This window comes from Lepidothrix coronata, unplaced genomic scaffold (genome assembly GCF_001604755.1).
Source record: "Lepidothrix coronata isolate B3197 unplaced genomic scaffold, Lepidothrix_coronata-1.0 Scaffold108, whole genome shotgun sequence".
NCBI classification, from domain to species: domain Eukaryota; kingdom Metazoa; phylum Chordata; class Aves; order Passeriformes; family Pipridae; genus Lepidothrix; species Lepidothrix coronata.
The window spans coordinates 683,583-704,344 of record NW_016690288.1 but is presented as its reverse complement, the minus strand read 5'-3'; the positions used below and the strand labels follow the sequence as shown (position 1 = coordinate 704,344).

Genomic DNA, 20,762 nt, shown 5'->3' with positions numbered 1-20,762 from the left:
TTTCTCCATGGAAAGGGTGGTCAGGCACTGGCAGGGGCTGCCTGGAGAGGTGGTGGAGTCCCCATCCCTGGAGGTGTCCAAGGAAGGACTGGAGGTGGCACTCAGTGCTCTGGGCTGGAGAACAGGGTTGGCATCAGGCACAGGTTGGACTCAATGATCTTGGAGGCCTTTTCCAACCTCAACGATCCTGTAATTCTACTTGTGCCCTAAACCCAGTCCCTCAAGTCTGCAAACAGCTGCAATTCCCACCCAATCCACCAGCACCGCTCAGTTTTGAAGCGGTTCCTCCAGCTGAGGCTCTCAGAGGAGCAGGAACCAAGAAGGAAGGCCAGGGGACACACTTACTGTGTTGTAATGATCCACATACACCGAGTTCCCCAGGCCAAACACGGCGTATCTGAGCCCCTTCAGGTGGGTTTTCCCAACACGGAAATCGTTGGCCGCCTCTTCCAACCACCTGCAGAACCAGGCCGCGCTCTCCGTGGGCTGCCCATCCGTGTACGTGGCCACCAGGAACACACAGATGTTCCTGCTGGTTGCCTGACCACAGGGACACAACAGGAGAGACAAGATCACTGCATTATCGAAAACCCCTGACATCAGGAAAAGAGCTGGAACACACAGGCAGCTGGAAGGAACCAAAAGACCAGATGGGATGGTGCAGGTGACAATCCCAGTGGTGGTGAATGACCTGTCCCCTGGACAGGGACACGGTGAGCAGAATGGGACATCTTCCTAGAATCATACAATGTTAAGGAGTTGGAATGAACCTTAAAGATCATCCAGTCCCAACCCCCTGCCATGGGCAGGGACACTTCCCACTAGACCAGGTTGCTCAAGGCTTTATCCAACCTGGCTTTGAACACTTCCAGGGCTGGGGCATCCACAAGCTCCCCTGGGCAACCTGGGCCAGTGTTCCACCACCCTCACAGTAAAAAAATTTCTTCCTGATATCTAACCTAAATTTCCCCTCTTTCAATTTGTATCCATTACTCCTTCCCCAGTCAGCAGCTTCCTGACCAGGCTCCTTCACCACAGTCCCCCATGGATAAATATTTAAAACTATAGACTCCTTCACCACAAAGTCTCCCATGGATAAACATCTAAAACTTCCCAACCTCGCATTTCCAGGTTTGTTAGGGGCAGTATCCAGTGCTGACAACCCACACTGAAACCCTCAGGAACTTCCAACACACGGTTCCCACACGCAGGGAGATACAACCAAAAAGTTTTGTTAGGATTAATTAAAACTATCAATATTTACAGAAGAAAAACCCATCAAGGGTTACTCCAAACACCTCACAAGGAGTTTCTAACTTGTAAGCCTATAAAAGCTGCAGAGGCATCACCAGCTGCTTGTTCTGGCTTTAAACCCTTCCCCAGGTGCACACGGAGAACAGGGGACCTGGTGCAGCCACTGTCACCCCTGAGTTACAGAACTGGCTCATACAAGGTCACTGTCACCTTCAAAATGTTCTATGTGATGCTTTCCCAGTAATTTTCAAAATTCTGGTATTTTCTGCTGAGGGCTGATGGGCTACACTTGCTTTTGTAGCAGGGAAACAATTTGCAACACACAGCTTTGAGGATTTCCAGGAGAACAGGAGAGAAATAAATGAGGAAAACAGCCTTGATAATCCCAGGAAAACACTTGTATTTATTATTCCTATCTATGCCATACCCACCTCCTCTGCTAAACAATCATCTGGGTCATAGTCTCCCATGTTAATGACTTCCACAGGCAAATTAAGGGAAGTAACAGCTTCAGCCAGAGCTTTGGCAAATCTCTGGAAAAAAGAAACATAGAGGAAGTTTTCAATTCCTTCAACCCACACCAGCCCTGCTGTGCTCAGCCACAAAACCTCTCCCAGCACAGGAAGAACACCTGAGACCTGGACACTGGGCCTGTAACTCCTCACATTCAAAACATGAAGTAACTGGCTGAGACTCCCATGAATTTTAATGGCTTTACATTTCCACACACAAATGGCATTTCTTTTTGAGGAAGCACCAAAACCAGCACCTCTTTCTATGAAGACCTGCTGGCAAATTAAAATTATACTGTAAGAGTAAACTTGAAGCTTCATGATCAATATCCTGCAGGCCCCACTTAAAAGGAGGAGGGAAAATGTTATTTTTATAGAATTTTCACTTATCTTTTGTGTTGGGCAATGACTTGTAACGAGCTAATGAACCTCCTAATGAACTCTCAGATTTGTACCCAGTGCAGTGTTTTAAGACAAGCAACATACTTGAATCCCAACGATATTTCAGATCCATTTCACAAATGTGGAACAAGAGTAACTGATACCTTTGCTGTGCCAGTCTGAGAGCCATAGAAGATCTTTACCCCAGCAACATACACCTCCTCTGCCTGAGGGGTGGCACATCCATTTACCAGCTTGTCTTCTGTTCCTTTGGAGGAAGGGGGATTCCCACTGGATTTTTCACCCTATGAAACAGGAGCTGTGTCAAATTCCATCCCCTCTGCAAGTGATGTCAAACCAAAAGCATTTAAAATTCAAATCCTGTGGCCAGACTGTCAGCACTGCACAAATGCAACAGCATTTGGGTTCCTCTCACACCCAGACAAACACAGCAGGAAGTGTTTCCCTGACCCAGGCCATGCTCCAGTATCTGGGAGATAAAAGGATCCAGCTGAGCCTCCCAGACTCCTGCAGCAGAACTTCAACCACCTGCAGGAGGAGGTTTTCAATTCCTGAAAGGCCCAATCCCACTCCCATCCTAAAACCAGTCCAACCTTGTCATTGCCATCACTGGAAACACAAAGGTAAAAACACCGGGCACAAACAGAGGGATTTCTTTGGAGTGACAGACACAACGTGACAAGTGTCCAGCTGAGATCTGCTCCAAAATCAGAGCAACAGGGGCTTTTAGTGACTCTCAAACATAAAAGAATCCAAACTGAGAATTATATCCACATGAACGAAAGAGCATTTGGGATTTGCAACACTCCAGGTGGGCCCATTTCACTGCACCAGTGGGTGCCTTCACCCAGCAACTCCTCACTTCCACTCACGGGGCTTTGGGGTGTCCTCAGACAAAAGTGCTGACAGGTTCAGTTACCTTCTTTTTGGTTTTGGTGGTGGTGAACTGAATGACAATCCAAAGGCTGATCCCCAAAGCAACAGCAGAGTAGATGTAAAATCTGTGCAGCCATATGGACGCCAGGCAAGTACGGAAGTAGCTCCACGTATCCATTGAGACATCTAAATCTGGAATAAGTCACAGATTCCGACAGTATGAATATGGAATGAGCACACAGAAAACAACCACACAGTCCCCACAGTCTCATCACGGCATCAGCTACTCCCCAGGCTCTGCAGAAAACAGGTTTTGGCTAAAGACAAGGCATTAAAACTGAATCAAGAAGCCGTCACCTCCTCAGGTGCATCAGCTGAGCTCCAAGCTAACATTTTAGACTCTGAGCCTGGAAATTCTGTTTTTTTTCTTTATAGGGCACCTCTGTTATAAGGAAAAGCAGAAAATATTTGAGCTGTGCAAGTGCCTGAAAGTAAAAAATCCTTTTGAAACATCCACTGGATCATACCGGCCTTAGTTTGACACAAATGCAGATCTCTGGAACTAGAAAGCTCCAGTTCAAGGGGGAATCACCTCCACAGTTTGCTGCTGAACCCAACCCTTGCTTACACACATTAGATATTACACTGATTACAAACAGAGTTTCAAGGGCAGACTGAAACCTGCATTCAACTGGAAGCACTTTCTCAGAATTGTGTGGTGCAAGTGAAGTTTGACTTGGAACAACTGAGATGTTACAAGTTGGTTCAGTACATTCAAGGTACAGAACACCCCAGCCAGGAACGAGCTTGTGCAGTGCCTGTGAACACCTATTTCATAGGAAACATTCAGGTGCTTAAAAAAGGCTGGTTTGTGACACTTATTTAGTGAGAAACACAGCTGACACCCTCCTACTGTCACCTGCAGCCCCCTCGGACCTCATTTCTGCAAATATCAGACAAGAGCACAGAATCTAAGCATTCCCAGGAGGCTGGAAACTGTTCTACTTTCCCCGTGGGCTGTTACTCACATTACCAGCTCAAAGGCTTGAGGGGATGCCCATCACCCCCTCCAGCAGCAACACTGAGCCTCCCAAAAGAGATGAGCCAAGAGCACTTGCCAGTGGGCAGCCGCAGTGCTGCCAGCCCACCCCAGCAGCAAACCCCTCAAGGGAGGCTCCAAAAACTTGCTGCAGCCCAAGTACCCTGCTCCTCCTCACCCTCTGTATGTCCCACCTTCAATTACTCCACAGCACCCAAAACCCACTCCCTGACCCCCCACTGGAGCTGCCCCCCATCCCTCAGCCCTGTGCCTACCCAGGAACCTGCCCCTCTGCACCAGCCCATTTGATCCCTCCTCTGTGCTGACCCCCTTCTGCACAGGCCCCTCACACAGAACTCTCACCCCCCTCCATAACCACCTCATTTATTACCCTCACTCCTACACCCCCCTCATAGTTATGAACCCCCACACACATGGTTATTACACACTCACAGTTATTAACCCCCACAGACCCATCCTTCGTGGTTATTACCCCAAACACACCCCCCCAGTCACTACCCACACACACATTCCCCCCTCACCACTATTAACCCCATTTCCCCCCCCATTATTACCTCGACCCCTTCACCCCCACCCCTCATGGTTATTACCCACACCCATCCCACTCCCCTCACAGTTATTATTATTATTATTACCCCTCCCTGTTATTATCCCCCTACACACACTCCCCCCTTACACCTCTTACCCCCACACCCCCCATGGTTGTTACCCCCCCACAAACACACACACACCACCCTCGTGGTTATTCCTCCTCCCACCACTCACAATTCATATCCCTTCTCTCTCCCACACACCCCTCAGGGTTATGACCCCACTTTCCTCTGCCTCCCGCAGTTATTATACCCCCAAATTGTTAAACACGCCCTCCTCACAGTTATTACCCCACTCTACCCCCCTTTCATGGTTGTACCCCCTCCACCCCTTGTGGTTAATACCCCATCTCCCCCCCACACCCCTCACAGTTATTACCCCCCTCCACCACCACCGTGGTTATACCCCCCTACTCCTCACGGGTAATTTCTCCATCTCTCCACACACACACACACACAACCCAGTTATCACCACACACACACACAGTTATTATATCCCTTCTCCCCGTTTTTACCCCACCACACACCCTCCCCTCACGGTTACTACCCCCCAAATCCCCCTCCACGGTTGTGATCCCACACTCACACCCTCCCATCACAGTTATATCCCACCCCATCACAGTTATACCCCCACGGTTCATATCCCCATCTCACAGGCACTCCACACACACACGTGGTTATTACATTCCCCCCTCACCGTTGTTATTATTATTATTAATTATCACACACACCCTTTTCACAGTTATTATCCCACACACACACACCCATCACAGTTGTACCCTCACCCCTCATGGTTCATACCCCCATCTCACAGTTACCCCCCCCCCACGTGGTTATTACATCCCCCCTCACAGTTGTTGTTATTATTATTATTATTATTATTATTATTATCATCCCCCCCATGGTTATTATCCCATACACATCCCCTCCCCACCATTGTTATACCCCTCACGATCCATACCCCCATCTCAGAGTTACTCCACATAGATACGTGATTACTACATCCCCCCTCACGGTCGTTATTATTATTTTTATTATTATTATTATTATTATTATCATCATCATCATCATCACACGCCCCCACACCATCACTGTTATACCCTCACGGTCCATACCCCCATCGCACAGTTACTCCACACACACACACACACAGACGGTTGTTGTTATTATTGTTGTTGTTGTCATTATTACTGTTATTATTATTATTATTATTAGCACGCCTTCCCCTCACGGTTACTACCCCCCAAATCCCCCTCCGCGGCTGTGATCCCATACGTGTGTCCCCCATCACAGTTATACCCCCACGGTTCACACCCCATCTCACCGTTACTCCACACACACACACACACGTGGTTATATGCCCGCTCATTGTTGTTGTTGTTATTATTATTAGTAGTAGTAGTATTACCCCACACACTCCCCTCACGGTTATTACCCCACACACTCCCCTCACGGTTACTACCCCCCAAATCCCCCTCCCCCCCCCCCCCCCCCCCCCGTGCACAGCCCCATCTCAGAGTTACTCCACACACATACACGTGGTTATTACACGCTCCCCTCACTATTATTACACTGTCTCATCAGTACCACGCGCCCCCAGCCCCGCACTGACCCCGCCGCCCCGGCCGGCGCTGCCCTCAGCCCGCCATGCGCCGCTCCCGCCCCTTCCGCCCGCCGCCGTTCACTGCCGGGCCGCCATTCACTGCCGGGCCGGCCGGGGCGGGGCCGGCTCAGGGCCCGCGGCCGCCGCCATGTCCATCTTCACCCCCACCAACCAGATCCGCCTCACCAACGTGGCCGTGGTGCGGGCCCGGCGCGCCGGCAAGCGCTTCGAGATCGCCTGCTACCGCAACAAGGTCATGGGCTGGCGCAGCGGAGCGTGAGTGCCCCGGGGAGCCGGCGGGGCGGCGGCGCGGCCCGGGGGGGGAGCGGGGAAGGACCGGGATCGGCCCGTGTGGGGACCGGGGAGGGACCGTGTGGGGACCGGGATCGGCCCGCGTGGGGACCTGGATGGGCCCATGTGGGGACCGAGGAGGGACCGTGTGGGGACCTGGATGGGCCTGTGTGGGGACCGAGGAGGGACCGTGTGGGGAGCGGGGAAGGACCGGGATCGGCCCGCGTGGGGACCGGGAAAAGGACTGGGAGTGTCCCCGTATGAGGACCGGGATGGGCCCGTGTGGGGACCCGGCAGAGGGACCAGGGGCCCTGCCCGGGAGCCCGTGTGCGCCCTCGGCAGTGACCCCTGTGCGGCCCGGCTGTGGGGCCGTGGAGCTGCCCCGGTACCCGGGTCTGACCTCCGGGAGATGGTGCGGGGCCAGGGGAGTCCCTGGGCAATGACACCTCGGTGATGGAGGTTTTCAAGCCCTGCTGATCCAGCCCTGGGCAGCAGGAGCTGTTTCTTATTTAAACACTGATGTGCCCCTTGCTTTGCTGGAGAGGGACTTTGGACAAGGGCCTGGAGTGGCAGGACAAGAGGGAATGGCTTCCTGCTGACAGAGAACAGGGTTAAAAGGGGTATTAGAGAGAAATTCTGCCCTGTGAGGGTGGGGAGGCCCCATGCCTGGAAGTGTCCAAGGCCAGGCGGGACAGGACTTGAAGCAAACTGGGCTAGTGGAAGGTGTCCCTGCCCATGGCGGGGCGTTGATCTGGGTGATCTTTAAGGTCCCTTCCAACCCATCCCATTCTGGGATGATTCTGTGAAGGTTTCTAACCCCGTCCTTTTCTCTAGGGAGAAAGATCTCGACGAGGTCCTGCAGACACACACTGTGTTTGTCAATGTTTCCAAAGGCCAGGTGGCGAAAAAGGAAGATCTGGTTCAGGCATTTGGGACAGATGACCAAACAGAAATCTGTAAGATGGTAGGTTTTACACACTTTGCTTTATAAAATCTTGGAGAAGACTTACAGCCACACAGTAGGTTGGTTTGTACTGTTTGCAGAATGCTGCTTTAGTTGTTTGTTATGAAATGAGTAAAAAGGACTAGGAACTCTGTTTTATAGTCTTAAATTTTATATATGCATCTGGCTGAAAAGAGTTCTGAGTGTTCTAACAGACAGCTTCTCTGCACTGATGTCGAGCACTGGAGAGTTCCTCACCTAAGATAAATGGACAGTTGCTTACTTTGGACAGTTCACTTAAGTGTTAATAACAGATCCAATCTCTTGATCCTTCTTGGTTGGATAGGAACTGTGGGCTTGTTGTGGGTGATAAGAATTCAAGTAAATCTCATGAGTCAGCAGTGCCCTGGCAGCCAGGAGGGCCAACCCTGTCCTGGGGGCACCAGGGAGGGGATTGTCCTGCTCTGCTCTGCCCTGGGGCGGCCTCACCTCAACATTGGGGCAGTTTGGGGGGACACAATAGAGGGAAGGGATTGAGCCATTGGAGAGTGTCCAAAGGAGGCCACGAGGATGGGGAAGGGCCTTGATTTGAAGGTGTGTGAGGACACTGAGGGCGCTTGGTGTGTTCAGCTGGAGGAGACTGAGGGCAGAGCTGCAGCTTCTCCTGCGGGGCAGCTCCGATCCCTGCTCTCTGTGACCAGGGACAGCAGCCAGGGAATGGCTGGAGCTGCGTCAGGGCAGGCTCAGGTTGGATCTCAGCCAAAGGTTCTTCCCCCAGAGGCTGGTTGGGCACTGCCCAGGCTCCCCAGGGCAGTGGGCACAGCCCCAAGGCTGCCAGAGCTCAGGGAGGGTTTGGCTGATCCTCTGGGGCACAGGGTGAGATTGTTGGGGTGTCTGTGCAGGGCCAGGAGCTGGACTGGGTGATCCTTGGGGGCCCCTTCCAACGCAGGATATTCTATGATTCTGTGAAGTCTGTGCCTCCCTCGCTGTAGTTTCCATGGTGAGTTTTTTTGTCTGAAGTCTTTCCAGAGCTGTCGTAACGATTCACTTTATCAACGTGATTTTTGTTTTCCGCACTTCACATCTACCCAAACCATTCCAACAGTGGTTACATTTAACAAAGTTACTGGAATTTCCACTCTTCACGTCCATGATGTTTCTTAACTGATTTCTTTATTGTTGCAACGCAGATTTTATCCAAAGGGGAGCTGCAGGTATCAGACAAAGAGCGCCACACTCAGCTGGAGCAAATGTTCCGAGACATCGCCACCATCGTGGCTGACAAATGTGTGAACCCCGAAACAAAGAGGCCCTACACAGTGATCCTCATAGAGAGAGCCATGAAGGACATCCACTACTCTGTCAAACCCAACAAGAGCACCAAGCAGCAGGTGAGTCTTCCTGCAACACCAGCTCCTGCTCCGAGGTGCTGCGCTCCGGTGTAATTCCTCAGCTCCCTGTCACACAGGGAGCAGCAAAACCCCGGCACCTGAGCCCTCAGAGGGATTACTCAGCCATCTGGCAGCTGAATACAGGCAGCTCCTGAAACTCAGGCAGTTTGTTTTCTAAGAATTCAAGGAAGGGAGAAAGAAAGAAACTTAAATAAAACAGCAGCAGTGGTACACCTGGAACAGAAATAAAAGGTTTGTGATTTATCCCAACTGAGGTGTTAGATCAGCCTTTGCATCTGAACCACCTGGGTTTGTGGTGTTTTGCAGTGTAACTACTTTTTAATTTTATTTCAGACAAGGTTTTTAAGTGTCTGTAGTGATCACAAACAGCAAGAACTCTACTTTTTCTTGTTAATCTGGCAAAAAGAGTGTGACAGCAACCTCCCTGCAGCAGAGTGGCAGTGACCAGCACCGAGAGATGGGTCTGAAGCTGGTGCAAAGGGTTGGAGATTTTGATGAGCGTGGTGGTTTTGAAGCAGGTGTGTAAATGCTCTTTGTGTCCTTCCAGGCCCTGGAAGTGATCAGGCAGCTGAAGGAGACCATGCAAATTGAACGTGCTCACATGAGGCTGAGGTTTATCCTCCCACCAAAGGAGGGCAAGAAGCTGAAAGAGAAGCTCAAGCCACTGATTAAAGTTATTGAGAGCGAGGACTTCCAGGAGCAGCTGGAAATTGTAAGCAAAAAGCAGTCCCTGGGCTTCATACTTGACTTGACTACATATTTTACTAGAAGGTGAACTCATAGATGGAAGGTGGAACTGAATCAGAGCTGCTGTTTGGGGTTTTTAATTCCAAACAATCCTAAGGATGTGAGCATGGGAGCAGCCTTTGTTATCCAGAGATTGCTGCTCCAAGCTGAGCAGAAGCCCAGTGCAGTTTCTCTTAGCATTGATTATCCTGCCACACTGATAAGTTTTTCTGCATATGTGGAATGTTACTGTTATTTATGTGGTGGCTCAAGCCTGTGTTTTATTATTGTATTATATTTTATTATTTATTAGTGGTTAATGATTTCTTTTTAAAAGTGTGTGGTAAAGCAAAATTTGGTATTTGTAAAAATCTTCTTTGAAAACAGATTAGAATCCAGCAATCCCAACTGGAAAAAGCCATGTCCAGCATGGGGAACTGGAACTGCAGAAATTCAGGGGAAAGATTAGATTGGATTACCTGGAAGATACTGTTTATCAGCTCTGCCAAGACCTTCTTAGTAACTAAATGGGGTTTTTTAATGAAAATTAATGTTAGGCCTTGATTAGGGCCTGGTGAGATTCCAATATTCTTGCTTGACTGTGACATGTGGAACATTCCAGGTGTGCCTTGTTGACCCAGGCTGCTTCCGAGAGATCGACGAGCTGATCCGGAGTGAGACCAAAGGGAAGGGATCCCTGGAAGTGCTCAGCCTGAAGGATGTGGAGGAGGGAGATGAAAAGCTCGAATAACAAAACCTTCCTGCAGCAGTTCTGCTTCGACAGCCTCCCCTGAAATGACTGGTGTAGCCACTCTCTTCTGTTAGGCCTTCGTGGGTTTTTCCAATCTCTTGCTGCCAAATGTTTCCTGACACTAATCCTTTGGGATTTTTCCACGCAGTGTGGGGGTGTTTTTTTATCATTTTACACTTGTTTGGGTTACAGATGTCTTTGCCTGTAGGAAGGTTCTGTGTCAGAGTTGCACTAATAAGGACTGAGTTAGGATGTGGTAGGAGGTCACTCTGGCTTTGCTTTAGTTTCAGGGTTGCTGTTGAAGTCGTTTGACTGATTTGGTGCCAGTTGTTTGTACTTTTGAAGTTGTCAGTGTTGAGTGGAAGATTGCACTGGTCACTGAGGAGGGGGTTTGTGTGTGAGGAGAGGAACCTTTAAAAAAAAAGAGAGTCACCTTTAAAAAAAAAGAGTCACATTTTCACTTCTAACAGGTGCAAAGTGTGGATCATGTCCAAAAATGAATCTTTTGGCAGCGTGAAAACTGACTTAAGGCTTCCATAATTGGCTGCTTGGTAATTAAAGTACTTCAAAGGACCATTAGTAAAGATTTCCTTCACTGGATATAACAGCACTTGCTGACTTAGAGATGATGTTCTCCAAATAACTTATTCATAAGATATATTTAGCTACATTAATAAAAGCAAATGATCATCTATTTATATATTATAGATAAAGAAAGAAAATACTTATTTTTGTTAATAGTATAGGAGATATCCCTGGCTGTGGTGATGCTTTTTGTGGGCTGAGCCTGTGCTTGGGAGCTGCTCTGTTCACATGATAAAATGAATCTCAAACAGGCAGTGGTGGCCTCTGGCCATGGAGCCAGACGGGCTTTTGTTGGGCTGTAATTCCCAGCAGGAATTGTTTGTGTGTGCCCCTTTTGCTTTTTTAGCGCAGCACAGACCAATTCTGGCAGCTGTCCTTTATCCTCTGTCTTTTTGTGCTGCTCTCTAATCCAGGCACGGAATTTCCAGCCAGCTCCTGGGGCACGGGATATAGTTCTTGCTAATTCTGTTAAATCTTCTTGCAGCTGCGTTAAACAAATGATTCAGGGGGGTTCAAAGGAGAGGGGAAGGGAGGACAACAACGGGGGAAGGAGAGACTAAAAATACAAAGCACCAGGCAAAGCAGATCTGGTTCAGTGACTAAAAGCTAAACCAGCAGGAATTTTGGGAGCCTTTAATGTTACATTCCTGTTTCCATGCTGATAGTAGGAGCTGGGGATAAATCCAGCCACGGATCAGATCTCTCCCAGGTGAGCGTGTGGTGGTCCCTGGTTGCTGTCGCCTTCCAGAGCTCACCCTCTGACAGTTAAACTGAGCTCAGGTTTGTACTCCTGACCTTTTCCCCTGGACCTGGAACTCACTGTGAGTTTCCCAGGATTTCAGCAGGGTGGAAGTCAGCTGGAGGGAGGGGGGCTCTGGCATGTCAGGTGGATCCTCAGTCCAAGGCTTCCCCCAGGAAGCTGATCTGTGCTCGTGCAAGGCCAGCATCAATTCCTTCAGCAAGATTTTGGGAGGACTTGCTGCTCCAGAGCCTGAGTTTTGCTGAGGGCAGGTGAAACAGAGATTCTTGAACCACTTGATCCGTTTTAAAATGCTATCTCTTGTCCCCAGGGGGTTTAAATGCTGCCTGGGAAATTCAGTGGTGTAATTACTGGACTGGCCACGTGGACACGGGCTCAGTGTGGGACATCTCTGTGGGTACAGCCCTGAACTGCTGCTTTCCCGTGGCCATGTCCCCACACAGGCTTCAGGAAGCACTGAGGATGATCATGTGGGTATTTAGCTTGTCACTGGCAATTAGCACTAAAATGCAGTTCATGAATATGCAAATGAGACGCTGAGCAAGAGCCTCAAAGGATCCTGCGTGGGTAATACTTGATTTCACAAGCCTTTAATTTCTTTGTTTTCCGTGTTCAACACCTTGAGCACAACAGGATGGCTGCAGGTCAAAGATCTGGAGTTACAGAACCTTCATCTGAGCTGATTTAGGAGCTTGGTACAAGGAAGGCAATTTCCTTAGGAAGCCCTTTTTTTCTGCAAATCCAAACATTAAGGATTTTCTCTGCTGGAGGGAGCTTGGGTTTATTTATCAACAAATAAATGCACATGCTGGCATTTCTTGTCATGTTTGTAGTTCAGCAAGAATGTCTGGTGAGCATCAAAATAAAGCTCAGTATTGGTAATGCTTTGGGTTTGCCTGTTCCTGCAGGAGCAGAATTCCTTGCACAAGGGTTTCCTGGCTAATTAAGTGGAATTTCCAGAGGTGGGCATGTAAATAAGCTGGCAGCTTCCTGGAGAGCACTGCTGGTGTGGTGGGTGTCCATGCACATGTGTTTTCCCTGGAATTGTCCTGTTCCTCGTGGAGCTTGGAATGGTCCATGGCTGGGAATGGTCCATGACTGGCTGGGTGACAACTGCTGTTGCCACAGCGATAGGAAACACGGCTGGGATCCTTCTCCCCCTCATTAACCAGTTACTAATTAATCTGTAGCCTGCAGAGGCCCAGAGGGGCCGTTGCTGAGCAGGAGGCGCAGCTCCGGTGGCAGTTGGAGGTGCCACGGCGACGGTTCCACGGCGGAACCGTCGTGGTCACGGCCCTGTGGCTGCCCCTCACGGGCCCAGGATGGTGGGCCCGGGGACGGCGGGCGCAGGGATGGGTGCCCGGGGCCGCGGTGCCGCCGGCACACAGGGCAAGAAGGCCGGGCTGGACAAGCGCTGCCGGGAGCTGCGTGACCTCGTCAGCCTGCAAGGTGCTGCCCCTCGGCCTCACGGGGACAGGGGTGGGCTCATGGCCCTCCCCGTCGTCCTGCACGTTACCAACGATCCCCCGATGTCCTCCAGCGCAAGGACTGCGGATTTTCTCCCAGTCGTGTGAGGAGAAGCTCCGGCAGAACAGGCAGCTGCTGCCCAGCCTGCAGCAGGCGCTGCAGGAGGATGCCCGTGTCCTGGATTTTGTCCTGAAGGTACCGAAAAGCCCCACTTTCTGCACCCCTGCACCTGCAGCTCCTCCAGCAGTCCCTTCCAGGAGCCAGCAGCAGGATGTTGCCATTGCCAGGCTGGCAGTGACAGTCCCTTTGTCCCTCTCCTGCCCGCAGTACAACAGGCTCCCCGCCAACGATGCCTTCTCAGAGGGGAAGGTCGCTGCTGCAGCCACTGAGAGCCTGGAGGTACCAGCAGGGTCTGGTGGGACGGGCTGCTCCTGGGGGGCTGGGGCTCTGGGAATGCTGGGAAGAGCAGTGCATGGCAGAGGGATGTGGTGCCAGCACAAGGACAGCCCCCCAGGGCCGCTGTGGTGATTCGGGGGTGTTCACATGAGTCCTGTGGGTCCCTTTCCACCACAGGACCCATCCAAGCAGGTCCTCCCTCAGCTCCCTGAGCAGACCCCTGGCCCCAGTGACCTCCCGGCTGTCCCACCCTGGCACTGCCTGGGTTCCTACAGGGTCCAGCTGCATCCCTGGGAGAGAGATGCCATCCCTGTCCTTCACTGCCTGTCCCAAGGTCGTGACCTGGTTATGAGCCCATGGAGATGGAGGAGCTGCCTTTGCCTGCGGGCCCCTCGCAGGGACAGAGCGGTGCCGCCGCTCTGACAACATCCACAGCTGGGGCACTGGTCGATTTTATTGACCCCCAGCCCTGGGTCTGTGTTATGCAGAGTCCCTAAGCCCAGCCCAGCCCAGCCCTGCCCACCTCTCCCTTACCCCAGCAAAGCTCTCCCACATCCCAGCCTGTCAAACCCATGACAATGGCCCGGTGTCCCTGGCTCTACTTCGGGGAGGGCTTTGCCAGGCAGGACCCCCTTCTCCTACAGCATCCAGGCTGGTAAACACTGCCATGCCCATCCAGGCGGCCCAGAAGAGGCTGGAGGCCGTGGTCCATGACCAGGTGAAGGTGTGTGACATGCTGCTGCACCAGGTGAAGCAGTGGAGCCAGGCCCGTGACGATCGCCAGAGGTACCTGCAGCAGCTCAAGGACGCTGAGTTGGACGACAGGCTGCAGCAGCCGCAGTTCCAGGTACCCAGGAGCCCTTCCTGGGGTGGGGTTCAATCCTGCACCCCCCAGGTGGGCACTGGCTATGGCACAGAGAGTCACTTCAAGTCCTCCCCCGGTGTCTGCCCCAGGCGATTCGCCAGCTGGGCAACGACATTGAGAAGATGCTCATGAAAATTCAGACTGGGCAGAGGGTGACCAGCATGTACCTGCAGGTGCAGGACATCATGAGGAAGGTGAGCTCCTGCTCACCGTGCCATCATCCCACCTGCTCCCCCCGCAAAGGCACGAGGTGCCCAAGGGGCCATGTCCAAGGGGATGCCCTCCTGGATTGGTGGGGTCCTCCCGCTCCCCCCATCCCCTGTCACAGCCTGGGGACCCCCAGGGCTCGGGGGGTGACCTGCTGTGTTCCCTGTGTCCCAGGAGCTGTTCTACCTGCCTCGGTACCTGGACCTCATGTGTGGGATAACTGTGATGTACAATGAGGAGCTCACATCCCGGCAAAACCTCAAAGCCACTGATGTAATCAAGGTGAGACTTGGGACAAGGACCTTGGGGTCCCTTCCCACCCTCCAGTACCCCCAGACAGCACCACATACCCTGTGAGCCTTCCTTCAGTCAAGAGCAAAAGAGACAGAGCTGGAGTCGCCCACAGCACCCAGATGCCTCCACAGCTCTTCCTGGGCCAGGCTGTCCTGGGGCTGGGGACAGCCTGCCTGAAGCACCAGCCATGGGGAAGGCAGCTTGCTCCATGCCCCAGCCCTTCTTTCCCAGCTTCCTTCCCAGCCTGTTTGCATGGAATTGAGGATATTTTTGACACTGGCTATCCCGAAAGCTCAACTAGGTCACAAATCAGATTCATGGAATGGTTTCAGTTGGAAGGGACCTTAAAGATCATCTCATTCCATCCCCTGCCGTGGGCAGGGACACTTTCCACTAGCCCAGGTTGCTCCAAACCCTGTCCAACCTGGCCTTGGACACTCCCAGGGATCTAAGGGCAGCCACAGCTTCTCTGGGCAACCTGTGCCAGGGCCTCCTCACCCTCCCAGGGAACAATTCCTTCCCAATATCCCATCTTAAACCAATACTTAAACCTAATAACCCATCTGAAGAAAGCTCCAGCTGAGCTTTGGCAGCAACTTCTCCCTCCTCTGTTGTGCTCCAGAAACTCATGGCCGAGGCAGGCCCCCAGGTCCTCCTGGAGAGGTCCCTCAGGGAGCAGTCCCTGCTCGAGCAGAGGGAGAACCTCGAGAACCTCCAGCAGAAGACAGAGACCGAGAGGCAGCTGAGAGAGGTGACCTGGGGGCCCGGGGCTGTGGGGAGGTGCCAGCCAGCGGTGCTGAGCCCCCCGGGGTGGGACTGCAGGGGCAGCTGCCCCGGTGGCAGCAGGGGGTGACGGTGACTGTCCTTGCAGCAAGCGGCGTCCCTGCTCTCCGCTGACCAAGCCCAGAGCTCCTCGGACGCGACGGGGGGTGAGTGCCTGGCGGGGGGCAGGGCTGGGCTGTGGGCACTGCCACTGGCACATCCTCCCCTGCCGCTCCCCTCCCACCCCAGGGGCCGACGCGGAGGCCGCCATGACCCAGCTGGAGCGCGAGGCCTTTGTGAACGACAAGATGGAGATGGCCAAGGCTGCCCTGCAGTGCTCCAGCATCTGGGTAATGGAAAACCCCCTCTCTGGTCAAGCCTGGGGCTGAGACCCCTCTGCTGCCCTGCTCTCACTGTGGGGTTTATCAGCTCTCCCCTCCCTGGAGCCCCCCAAAGTGTCTCCTTGTGTGGGCAGACACAGAGCTGCCCTTCTCCATGGCACGGGATTGTGGCTGTGAGCCCCCCGAGGTGCCCCCAGCAGGAGCACCATGGGCAGAGCCCTCCTGCTCTCCCCTGGCCAGGACATCCCGGGCAGCCTCCTGGCACAGCTGAAGTCCCTGGAGGACCTGGAGCAGCACATCCAGGAGTGCAAGGAGAACAAGCAGGTGCTGAGGCAGATGCTGAAGGAGCTGGAGTTGAAGCAGGCGAGGCTGAAGTTTCACCAGCCCCTCAGCACAACCAGGTGCTGCTGGGGCAGTCGTGCCAACCAGGGCACCATCCTTGGGGGGGATATGTTCCAACAGGCACCCCGACCTCCATCCACTGCAGCCACCCACCCCTCCTGCACCAGGGGGGTTCCTGAGCAGGGTGATCCCCTGGCTCTGCTCCTGGCAGAGCACCCAAAGCTCCCACTGTGGCCCTGGGGGCACCCTCGCTCCTTGCCTGGCACGGGAAGTGGTGCCAGCAGCACGGAGTTGGGTTGAATGCAGCATTTTTGCTCTGCAGTTGCAGGGGGACCTGAGCAGCTTTTGCAACAAATTTGGGGTGTCTGCAGCAGGTCTGGGACGTCTGCAGCAGATTTGGGGGATCTGCAGCAAGTCTGGCATGTCTGCAGCAGATCTGGGGTGTCTGCAGCAGATTTGGGGTGCCTGCAGCAGATTTGGGGTGTCTGCAGCAGGTCTGGGGTGTCTGCAGCAGGTGTGGGGGGTCTGCAGCAGATTTGGGGTGCCTGCAGCAGGTGTGGGGGGTCTGCAGCAGGTGTGGGGTGTTTGCAGCAGATTTGGGGTGTCTGCAGCAGGTCTGAGGTGTCTGCAGCAGGTGTGGGGTGTTTGCAGCAGATTTGGAGTGTCTGCAGCAGGTGTGGGGTGTTTGCAGCAGATTTGGGGTGTCTGCAGCAGGTCTGAGGTGTCTGCAGCAGGTGTGGGGTGTTTGCAGCAGATTTGGGGTGTCTGCAGCAGGTCTGAGGTGTCTGCAGCAGGTGTGGGGTGTCCCTGCACTGCGGGCAGTTGTGTGACCTGTTGTTGGCTCCAGCCTGCGGGAGGAGGAGCTGAGGGAGAACCTGCAGCGGGAGGAGTCCCGGCTGGAGCAGCTGCAGGCGCAGATGAAGAGGAACCAGGAGCAGCTGATCGAGTTTGAGAACAGCATCGACAACCTCTTCGTCCGCCTCCACAGCATCACCATGCCCGACCAGGTGCCCGTGTGGCCCCAGTGGGATGGGACAGGGTGACCCCTGGTGCAGCCACCACCACCACGAGGGGCTCGCTCTCCCCACCAAGGTGGTTGTTCTCCCTCTCCCTCCCTCCAGGGGGACTCTCCCCGGCCCGTGGGGTTGGAGGAGAAGCTCAAGCAGTGTGAGGAGAAGCTGCATTACCTGAAGCAGAGGGTGTCCGACCGCCCCCCCAGCGCCCAGACCTACGACAAGCACAGTGAGGTCCGTCCCTGATGTACCTTTGGGGACCCACACAGGGCTCTCACGGCCCATCCAAGTCATCCTTCCTCACCCAGAGCGTGGAGGTGGCCACAGGGAAGAGCCACGGAGCAGCTGAGCCCCAGATGGCTCTGGGAGCTGTGGGGTGTCCCCACACCAGCGAGGTGGGGCACCCCCTGGGCTCTAACACCCACCTTCCCATCAGCACTTATCCCAGCGTGTCTCTCACAGACTTTTGGGAAGGTCAGAAACCTCCTGGAGAAATCAACTGCGTCTGAGGCACAGAACCTGAAGATCTCCTTTGAGGATGTGGGCACTGCATTCCACGGTAGGAGAGCACACTGGGGACACAGTGACTGTCCCAGCCCCTGCCTGCTGGCACTTCTGGGGGTCCTTGTCTGTCTCCCACTGTCCCAGCACACCCCAACCCACGAGCTTCCTCCAGATCCTGGGGCTGACCTTGGCTGTCCCCAGGGCTTTGAGCATGGGTGGTGGTTTGAGGTGGGGCTGTGGGAGAAGGAAGGCAGATGGGGGGTGATGAGCACCAGGCCACAGTGGGAACAAGGAGAGATGCTGTAGGGCAAGCAGGGAGTCCCTTGTCTTCAAAATCACCTGGCTGGGAAGAATAACCAGTGCTTGTGCCTGTGGACACTCTTGGAGGAGACAAAGAGCTTTTGGCAGGTCACCACCGTTTTTAGCAGAGCAGGAGCTGTGCCCACCACCCTGTAGCTCCAGACCTTTGTGGGAAGCCCCAGCAGTGTTGGAGATGGGCCATCACCGGGTCCTGCAGGTCACTCTGGGGTGCTGGGCTGGAAAAACCCTGGTGCTCAGCACGGGGGCTCTCTGGGATCCCACCAGCCCAACAAAACACGCTGGCTCTGCTGGGGACTTGGGCACAGCAGGAACGGCCCTTAGAGCCTCCCACCCCCCTCTTCTCCACTCTCCCCTGCAGTGCCCTTGGATCTGGAAGAAGAAGAGCAGGACTACATCCCGAGCCGGGCAGACATCAAGAAGCAGGGGCAGCAGCTGGTCAGGATGAACACCAAACGCCGCAAAAGGAAGTAGCTTTGGGAGCCCCAGGCCACCCCTCGTGCCCTTTCCCCAGCAGGTTTATTAAAGCAGATCTTCTTCATTCCTCCCAGTTCCGTGGCAAAGCTGGAATGGGGGGTCTTTTTGTCACTTCTGTCACCCAGAACACGTGGGGGGCCCAGCACTGAGGGGCTGAGCTGGGTTTGGGGGCAGCCCCTGCCCCTCGCCCGGCTGCTCCCCCCACAGAGGTGGGGATGGGCTGGGTGGGCACAGCTTCCCAGCTGGAGCAAAGATGGGGGCAGGCTGGCCTTCTCCCCCTTGGTCCTGTGGGGCCAACACCTTCTTGGGACCTCTGCCCCACCAGCCAGCTCTGGGCCCCTGATGGGCCGGTGTCTGCCTGAGGCGGCGATGGGGAAACGTGGGGAACAGGCTGAGACCCGTGTGGCCCTCAGGGTGAATGTTTTTGGGAGCAGAAGGGCAGACCCTGCCTTGGAAAGAGCCAAACCTGAGCTGAAGCCCCCAGCCTGGGGCTGCCTGGCCTCCCTGCAGACCCTTTGTGGCTGTCCCCTCCCTGGTCCCTGCACACACCCCATGTAACTCCTACTCACAACCCTGAACCGGAGCAAGCCCCGGGTGTCACCTGAGGGCTGCAGGAGGGGCTGGAGCTCAGGGGGCCCCAGCCTGGCCCAGGACAGCAGAGGATGCTGCACCAAGCCCTTGGCTCCAGGGTGAGACCCTCAGCCCTGCTCATGGGTCACGGACACCCTCCCCTGGAGGCCACCTTGTCACCTCTGCTCTGGTGCAGCAGTGCTGCAAACAGATGGTGCTGTTTCTCCAAGGTTCTGCCTGTGGTCCCGGACAGAGATCCAGGATAGTGGCACCTGGGCCACTTCCAGGGGAATATCAGCATCAGAGCAGCCTTTCACTGCCATTTCTGGCAGCCTGGGCTCTGTGCTTTGTGCTGCCATTGCTGGTGGAATCGTCACTGGGGGAAATGGCCGGCTCTGCCAACCCCCTGAGCCCCCTGGCAGGTCACCCAGAATGTTCTTGGTGGGTCTCATGTGCAATGGGAATTGTATTTTCAAAACACAGCACAACTTAAGTGCTTTCAAGGAAGCTCTGGGAAGCTTCCCACACAGCCAGGAATTCCTTCCCAGTATCCCATCTAACCCTGCCCTCTGGCAGTGGGAAGCCATTCCCCCTTGTCCTGTCCCTCCATGCCTTGTCCCCAGTCCCTCTCCAGCTCTCTTGGAGTCCCTTTAGGCCCTGGAATGGGCTCTCAGGTCTCTCTGAAGCCTTCTCTTCTCCAGCTGAACCCCCCCAGCTCCCTCAGCCTGAGGAAGGTTTCAAGCTCGTGGTCTGGTTTTCCCACTCTGAGCGTGGGGAACAGAGAAGCCACAAAGGTGTTGAAGGCTTTTCTCTGCCAGAGCTGGATGGAGGATTTGCTCTGTGGCCCATTTTCCAGCTGGAAGGTAATTCTGGGATGTTTCAGCTGCCCTTAAAGGAGGGGAAGAGCAGCAGCACAACCACGGCACCGGGTTTTCACCTCTCTGAACTCCCCCAGCTGTGAGCGGAGTCACCAGGGCTGTACCTGCTCCATCAGGAGCATCCATTGGATGCGTTCAGACACCGCATCCCAGCCCTCCTCACGTCTCCAAGGCGAGGGAAGGGCTGTCACCCCCCAGCCGGCAGCTCCCGGGCACGCAGCCGGCGCCGGGTGCAATCGGAGTGACTGCTCCTGGCTCCCCGGGATCCCGGAGAGGCGGCGCCGGGAATGGATGTGACAGGGGGAGAAGAGGTACAAGAGGAGAGGGGGGAAGGAGCCAGAGGGAGAGCCTTGGCTTCTGGGTTGGAAAGGAGTGGGGAAAATGTGGGGCTGAAGGGGGGGTCTGCCATAGGGGAAAATATTGTTAATAATGTAAGGAATAAATGAGGGGAGGGGAGGGGAGGGAAAAGGGGAAGGTTTGGGAAGGTTTGGGAAGGGAAGGTTTGGGAAGGGAAGGTTTGGGAAGGGAAGGTTTGGGAAGGGAAAGGGAAAGGGAAAGGGAAA

General features: G+C 54.1%; 3 protein-coding genes across 4 annotated transcripts in view; 2 read left to right on the top strand and 1 right to left on the bottom strand.

Moving 5' to 3' along the window:
* Positions 1-6,361, bottom strand: part of LOC108501827 (S-adenosyl-L-methionine-dependent tRNA 4-demethylwyosine synthase-like) — a 103,395-nt gene extending 97,034 nt beyond the window's left edge. Inside the window, 5 exon segments of the mRNA XM_017824074.1 lie at positions 346-540; positions 1,686-1,787; positions 2,312-2,452; positions 3,088-3,236; positions 6,307-6,361. Coding sequence (XP_017679563.1) covers positions 346-540; positions 1,686-1,787; positions 2,312-2,452; positions 3,088-3,222 — 573 coding nt within the window. The 5' untranslated portion in view covers positions 3,223-3,236; positions 6,307-6,361.
* A 32-nt stretch (positions 6,362-6,393) lies between these two features.
* On the top strand, positions 6,394-12,579 carry SBDS (SBDS ribosome assembly guanine nucleotide exchange factor). The gene is made up of 5 exons (XM_017824073.1): positions 6,394-6,573; positions 7,423-7,552; positions 8,722-8,922; positions 9,491-9,655; positions 10,292-12,579. The coding sequence occupies exons 1-5, from the start codon at positions 6,446-6,448 to the stop codon at positions 10,418-10,420; spliced, it is 753 nt and encodes a 250-aa protein (XP_017679562.1). The 5' UTR covers positions 6,394-6,445; the 3' UTR covers positions 10,421-12,579.
* A 150-nt stretch (positions 12,580-12,729) lies between these two features.
* On the top strand, positions 12,730-18,816 carry CCDC183 (coiled-coil domain containing 183). 2 transcript variants are annotated; one of them, XM_017824071.1, is made up of 14 exons: positions 12,730-13,214; positions 13,306-13,427; positions 13,560-13,631; positions 14,308-14,475; positions 14,583-14,687; positions 14,875-14,982; positions 15,617-15,745; positions 15,866-15,923; positions 16,006-16,106; positions 16,338-16,498; positions 17,287-17,446; positions 17,561-17,686; positions 17,915-18,011; positions 18,636-18,816. In XM_017824071.1, exons 1-14 carry the CDS (start codon positions 13,088-13,090, stop codon positions 18,746-18,748), a joined length of 1,647 nt encoding a protein of 548 aa, XP_017679560.1. In that variant the 5' UTR covers positions 12,730-13,087; the 3' UTR covers positions 18,749-18,816. The 2 variants fall into 2 exon arrangements, with proteins under 2 accessions (XP_017679560.1, XP_017679561.1); XM_017824072.1 differs by lacking the exon at positions 14,583-14,687.
* Positions 18,817-20,762: the final 1,946 nt, after the last annotated feature.